At 36.3% G+C, this 7479-nt stretch overlaps 1 protein-coding gene across 1 annotated transcript; it reads right to left on the reverse strand.

The window, feature by feature from the left end:
• Positions 1–2474: 2474 nt before the first annotated feature.
• LOC106328941 (UDP-glycosyltransferase 71B7-like) lies at positions 2475–4441 on the reverse strand. Its single transcript, XM_013767488.1, has one exon. It carries the CDS (start codon positions 4199–4201, stop codon positions 2801–2803), a length of 1401 nt encoding a protein of 466 aa, XP_013622942.1. The 5' UTR covers positions 4202–4441; the 3' UTR covers positions 2475–2800.
• Positions 4442–7479: the final 3038 nt, after the last annotated feature.

Raw genomic sequence — 7479 nt, forward strand, 5'->3', positions numbered from 1 at the left:
CAGCTGAGAATCACTACGCACCGCTGAATTGCAATCTAAGATATAAATCTTAGCACTTGGGAAATCCACACATAACCCAATCCAATGTTTTTGTCAATATTGAGGGGGAGGTAGAATCGTGTCGATGCGTTCCCCGAGCTGCAACTCTTAACAAGGCAGTCTACCAACCCCTTAGCGAAGACATATGATTCTTTAGACTTTGATCTCCTGAACCTATCATAGTTCCTCGCCAACAAGGAGACAAACCTACTATCGAGGAACTCAGGTATCTTGCCACCTCTACTGCCAACTTGATTGTAGACTGTAGACCGAACCAGCCGCATTAGTATATCAAACACCTGACACACGCAAACGTAAAATGCGCAAATCATGAAGTGAATCTTAAATACGAAGTAGTGCAGTACGCATTAGTTGGTTTATAGTATACAATAATGAACATCTCTTATTCGTTACACCAATCACCACACTAATAATAACCAAGATAACCAACTTCAAAAAATATTAAACCTACATGAATGCATAGTTTCAGTAAGTACCTCTGCCTTCTTGTCTACTTCTCGAGCGTGCCCAGGACTCAACGTCTTCTTCTTCGTCTTCTGAATCCTACAATCACTTTCTTCATCATCACTCTCCGATTCAGAGGATGAACATACTTCTTGAACCACTTCAGTCAATGCGGGAACATCTTCAACAATGACAAGCGGAAGAGCTAGTGCAAAACCTTTCAGTGCGATTGTATTTTTGAGAAAGAGATATCTCATCTCTTTTTTTGATACTAGTCATCAGCATGTCGAACGCGACACGACCCCATGGATACGCAAAAAACTCATCAATATCCACCAAAAGCTCCGCATAATCTTTTATCATCTTCATCTTGAGGTTAGTCGAAAGCAACACAGACGAAATAAGGGCCAGGCATGCGACTTTGATCGGAAGTTCTTTATCTGTAACATATTTTTTTTGGAGCATTTTCAATGCTCTTGAAACACTCATATCTTCGACAGCACCAAACAACTCAGGCCAATACAGTTTATCTTTAATTGCTCTATTTTTCTTCGCCTTCGGTTTCTCCGGAATTTCACCACTGGGTAAACCGGTTACAATGGCAAATTCACGAAGTGAAAACCGTATCGGGTTCCCCGCAAACCGGAACCATGCCTCATGTTTTTTTTCACTTTCAACTGCCTTGAAAGAAGAAATCTAGCTAATCTCCCGGAAAATGCAGGTTTCTTAGCAATTTCAACGAGCTTCCCAAAAGACGATGCCCGTAAATACTGGATCTCGTCTTCAAGTAGGGAATTCAGAACTGTATTTATCGCCCGCGAAGATTGATAGGTTAGAGCTCTAACTCCAACTGGTTCCTCCCCATCGGCGAACATCATTTGTGGAAGATCTTCAGAGATTTCTTCACATGCAGTACCCAAAACTTCACCGGCTCGAGACTTCATTTGAGGGATTTCGAAGAGATTTTTACTTCGATCTGAAAAGAGAGAATGATAGGAAGATGAAAGAGCGAGTGAGAGAAAGATAAACTGTAAACAGTTCACTCAATGGTTTCTTGCAAAAATTGATAGTTTTCGAGAATAAATTTCACGTCTTTTCATAATTAATGCACAAGCGTGTTTGAAAGAACAATGTAGAGGTTGTGTCAGACCCTTCCCTTCCTTTATGTGACCGGTTACAGAAGGACATATTCACCATTATGGAAAATTACACAGTAGCATAGTCATATGCCTAATAAAAAAAGTTTCGTTGTTATCTACCGCAATTTCCCTTTTATTTTTAATTGTATAATACAATATATCATTATATCTATAAAATCTTTAATATTATAAAATAATTATTATGAACTAAATAAGTAACTAAAACTTTAATACATACTAAAAGATATTATGCATGTTTTTATAAAATATCAAGATTTTATTCGGTAATATTGTTGATTCTTAAAATCCTATCACTTTTTTTTTGTCTTAGACAACTTGTTTCACACACATACAAAACAAATGTCATCTTAAAATCATATCTTCTTTTCACTGTCCAAAACATAAAGTCTGACAACAACTTTATAAAACCAATATTTTGAGTGAAACTCAAGAATACAATAAACAAAGTAAATGAATAAAATGGTACGGTTGACAAAAGTAATAGATATCAAAATATAGTGAGATTATATTAAATTGAATTTCTTCATCATGTAAGAGTACGTGAAAATGAATTTACATAGTATATTATTCAAAATGAAAACAAACCAATTAAAACATTTTATATTGACCACCATTTAATATATAGAATTTAATATATGTATATAATTATGAGTAAACTTTGAAATTTTTTTTTTTTAGATTGATCCGGATCACCGGTTTTATTGATTTTTGAAAGATTTTACCGGTTTATCTCAAATCTGAATTTTAGATATTGTTCGTAACATCGGACCGATTCGACCGCGATCTAGTCCAATTTTCAAAACATTGACATAGACACAACCTATTAAAAAAAGAAAGTAACTGAGAACGGAGAGTACTAGTTTTGGCCACCTTCGGTCACAGTCAAAGAACTAAATACCATTGATCTCATCTCAACCTTTTTATTTTAAAGAGATATATAACTGTGGTGGATCCCTTTAAGCCAAAGAACTAAATACCATCGTTCTCATCATACATGACCAAACCAAAAACATTTGTGACCACTCAAGATGGTACAGAAACTCACACATACACGTAAGAGATGCAAATTTATAAAGGAACATAACTTGGGTCTACCATTCAAGAGCGTTGAAAGAGTCATTCTCTAACTATCCTTGTCACGAGATATTCTCAAACACTTTCTGAATGAAGTGCTTCAAAGCAGTTTGAGATGACCCACCATCCATTAAGGCAGCATGACATTTCTCACTCACCTCCTTCACTCTCTTCCTCACATAGCTATCCTGCTTCATCAAACACTTGATTGCTCTCTCTATCTCTTCCGCGGTAACTAACTCAACCGAACGATCATTGCGCCAATACTTTCTTATCTCCACCGCCAATCCAAGTTCGTCCACCATCTCAAAAGCGTTGAACTTCTGTTCAGCGTACAACGGCCACGCCACGGTCGGAACTCCGAACCATAGACTCTCGAGGGTAGAGTTCCACCCACAGTGAGTGACAAAACCCCCGACAGCCGGCTTAGCAAGCACGGCAACCTGTGGGGCCCAACCGATCACTTTCCCAATCAGCTTTGTCCGATCAAAGAATCCTTCCGGGAGAACTTCCTCCAGATTTGTGAACTCTCCAGGCGGAGATGCCCGACGGAGAGACCAGAGGAAACGGTGGCCAGTTCTCTCGAGCGCGACGGCGATCTCTCTTGCTTGTTTCTCACTGAAACCACCCATGCTCCCGAAACAGAGGAACACTACCGATCTAGGCGGTTGCTGGTCGAGCCATTCCAAAATGTCCGATCCTTTATTGTCTTCCTTGGAGGTGAGGTCCAAAAGTGGCCCCACTGGATAAGCAGGAGGAGTATCACCACCGTTGAGAACTCGCAACGTATAAGGCTCAACCTCAGCCGTAGTATTTACCAAAATGCCCTTCATCTCTCGGTATCTTTTCGCTTGATTTACCAAGATCGGTAGCCAATCTTTTGACGCGAGGCCGTGAGGAAGGCACTTCACCGGATAAGGACGAGTTAGACTCGGGACATGCAACACCTCTTCCGAGTCTTCGTAATCATTTTCACTCACACCGTATCTGTTCTCATCGTACAATGTCTGAACGTGAAACCCTAGTCCGAGAAGTCCTGCGCTAGACGTGTAAAACAGATAGCTCGGGACGCGAAACTCGTTCGCCACATCCATCATCAGAGTGCAGAACAAGTCGACGACGAACCCGGCTAGACGCGGCGGCTCCGGTAGATTTGAGTAGTCGTCGACGAGTTTTGAAACGGCGAGTCTCACCTTCGGCTTCTGATTCTCGATGTGGATGTCGAGCCTCGTAGGCTCGGTGTTTTCGCCGGATATGATTTCATAGCGGAGACGGTTGGTGCATGCAGCGGAGAGGGATGCTACGTAGGCGGAAGAAACGACTTCTCCGCCGGGAAGAGAAGGAAGGAGCAGAACGGTGATAGAGAGGTGGCGGTCTCGCTTGACCAGTAGCTTAGCCATCTCCACGGCTGACCTGAGATGGCCGATCCCCGGATATGGTATGAAGACAAGCTCAAATTTCATGTTTTTTATTCTTATTATTTCTTCTTTTGTGGCTTGTCGGCTGGATCTGGCTTTGCTTAGTAGCAATGTCTACAGAGAGACGGTGAATAATTAATTGCTCACGAGAAAAAAAGAGAGACGGTGAATAATTAACCTGTGGGGCCCAACCGATCACTTTCCCTATCAGCTTAGTCACGAGAAATATTTGTTAATGCTTCTGCCAGAAAAAAGAGAGACGGTGAATAATTAATTAATACCGGAGATTGCTCACGATAACAATGGACTAAACTAATTAATGTTGCAAAAAAAATGAATTAAAAATGCTTCTCAGAATATATAAAGTACTGAGAAATATCAAAGCAAAAACATAAAGAGAACTTTTCTTTGGCTTTAAACTGCTTTTGTATTTGCATTTAGTTTTGCTTTTTCTTCAGTGCAACGGTTTTGAATCAACAATTTCGGAACGGAAAAAGAGACTGATGATGTCTCTAAACATTAGGAAGACTAAGTCTCGACTTATCACTAACAACTTAAAGAAACAACTAAAATAAATTAAAGAAATTAAAACCTTGACCTCAATTTTTAGTGTATCTTGGGATGCTAGTTCGGTTTGGTATTATCCTCCCGTTCACTTGACTGATCGCATCAACTCTTCCTCAAGGTTTAAAACTCTTTACAAGGGAAAGTAATATACTGTAGTTCATGACAATTATACAAAATAGTTTCATAATCTATTAGATGAGCTGTCTTGATCTGTCGAATCTATTTTTTCCTATTCTGTCACACCTCAAACTATAAGAAAATCCAATCTTAACAATAAGAGTTTGACCAAAGGCTTTGGTTGTCCGCTTTGAACAAATTGAGAATGAAAATACATTGCATTGTATCATGCTTGAGTAAAATATCGGATTCACTGCTAAGTATGTAAATCTTATGTTATTGCCATATATGACATGCTTGATGTAGATTTTGATGAGCAGAGAGAAAATCCAGCAAAATTATGAAGTTGTAGAAGTTAACAATATGTACTCCCTCCACATTATAAGGAATGGCATATCATAATTTTCACGCATATTAAATTTTATTTTTAAACTTTATTTTACCTTTCATTTATTTTTATTTTTTATTTTTTCCTAATTAATACATTAAAACAATGTGTTAACACTGTATTTTTATTTAAAAGTCTGAACTGAAAATATAAATTATTTTCTTTCTAAAACAAAAATAAAATTCTAAAACGATACCTTTTGTGAAATAGATGAATAAATAAGCTATACATGTTTGCTTCTTTGACGACCAGACAACTCAATAACTTCTGATATGTATATATATATAAATATGTTTGATTATCTCCTATACTGCCACCTAAGATGTCACATCAGAAAGTCATGCGTTCTGGAGCTGACACGTGTTCAGATAAATAAAACTCTGCGTTTTATTTAATCGAATTATGTTTCGTTTGTTCACATGTTAATGGACTTCTAAACATTTAATTGGCCCAACGGAGAGAGGTTGTCTTCCCAGATGGCGTGACCAAAAATTAAGGCTCGTGTCCTCTTCGATCTACACCAGCTATGGAGGAGATATGATGAATTGAGTGAATCAAATCGACGTGAAAACCCTCTGTGCCAAGCTTTAATTGCGTCTTTTCGTCTTCTGTTGTAATCTTCCGAAGCGTTACGTAACAACCTTCATAAATGCTTCTATGATTTTTCATTCATTGTATCTCGCTTCATCTCTTTTTCCTAGCAATGAATCTCCACCTATAAAAAGGTAAAGGTTCATCTCTTGAAAATCATCCTCACAAATCCAATAGCATTCGTTATTTTCTCATTATAATAGTTAACTCCTCTGTTCGACTTGCTGATCTGAATTGTTCTTCCACCTTAGAGGTGAGGTTGCTCAGTTTCTGGGAAATTGACATACTTTTTATTGATTCTAAAATATTTTGTTTTTAAAACATATCTTAGTATTGAAATAATTTGCCTTTACGAAGAAGGTTGTATAATCTCAAAAAAAAAATTGAAAAATTGTATCATAATGAGAGACTCTTTGATAACAACAAAGTGTTTTTACGAAGTCAAAAATAGAAGGACATACATATCCCTCAGTTATGTCATCGATATGGTAAATGTGCTGAAGGAACCATGACATAGGAAGATGTTGTCTTGAGAGAAAGTTCAAACAAAAAATATGGCATGAAAAAGTATAAAAGTTTTTCGTTTCTTAAATCTGAGGAACATGTCCTCATGAACCAAAGTAGTCATCAGAAGAGTTAAAAGTTTTTTTCTGTTTTCTTAATCTGAGATGTGTTATTTGTTTTGGTTTTTGGAACTGTAGAATGCTATATCTTATGTGGAAGGGGAAAAATAAATACTATGGAACTAAAGTAACTATAAATGTGTGGAAGCCAAAGATACAACAGCAGTACGAGTTCACCTTCTCGCAGATATGGCTTCTCAGTGACTTATTCAGAAAGTATCTTAACATCATAGAAGCTGGTTGGCAGGTACACTCAGTTAACTTCTAGGGAACGTGAATTTGATTTTCATTATTTTTTCTGTATAATGATTAGTGTGTTTTATTACAGATTAGCCGGATTTATATGGTGATAAATTGACAACAATACAAATGCTCTTTACTTACTGGACTATAGGTTCTTTAGAGAAAAAAATTATGTTAATGTTTTTAAAAATTTGAAGCTTCTTAAAATGAATATAGTATTATTTGTATAAAAGTTATTTTTTTACTATGTCAAAATGAAATAGAAATAATAAGAATATTTCTATTATTACATTTTCTTAATTATTTTTGTTAATATTGTATTATTTAACGATAGAGAATAATTAAAGTTGTTGCCATTTTAATTCAAATCAAAACTATTTATTAACAATAACAATATGATCTCAGAATTATTTACATTATTTTTTGTTTATAATATTATTTTTAATACATAATAATTTTAAATATTTCATAAGTTAATATAAATTTATGTAAAATAATTTTTATAATAACTTCCCCGATCCCAGTATACAATATATTCATTTGTGGAGGTGTAGTTGTCATTATTACTTGTCCAATCAGTATCTCTGAAGGCATGGATGTCAGGTTTTTTGCTTGCTCGTAAATAAACGACTTGTGGGAGGAGGTCATAAAGATAGTGGAGTATTCATTTCATGCATGATCAATCTTACTCCGATTTCTATTCTATTTTTTATTAAAATAGAGTTTAAAGTAAAAATGTTATAAAGGTACTTTATTTCTTACTCTATAATAGAATGAAAATAGGTTTATTCCAA

This window comes from Brassica oleracea, chromosome C3 (genome assembly GCF_000695525.1).
Source record: "Brassica oleracea var. oleracea cultivar TO1000 chromosome C3, BOL, whole genome shotgun sequence".
NCBI classification, from domain to species: domain Eukaryota; kingdom Viridiplantae; phylum Streptophyta; class Magnoliopsida; order Brassicales; family Brassicaceae; genus Brassica; species Brassica oleracea.

Coding starts and splice junctions, on each gene's coding strand:
- LOC106328941 (XM_013767488.1), bottom strand. CDS start 4,201: ATGAAATTTGAGCTTGTCTTCATACCATATCCGGGGATCGGCCATCTC.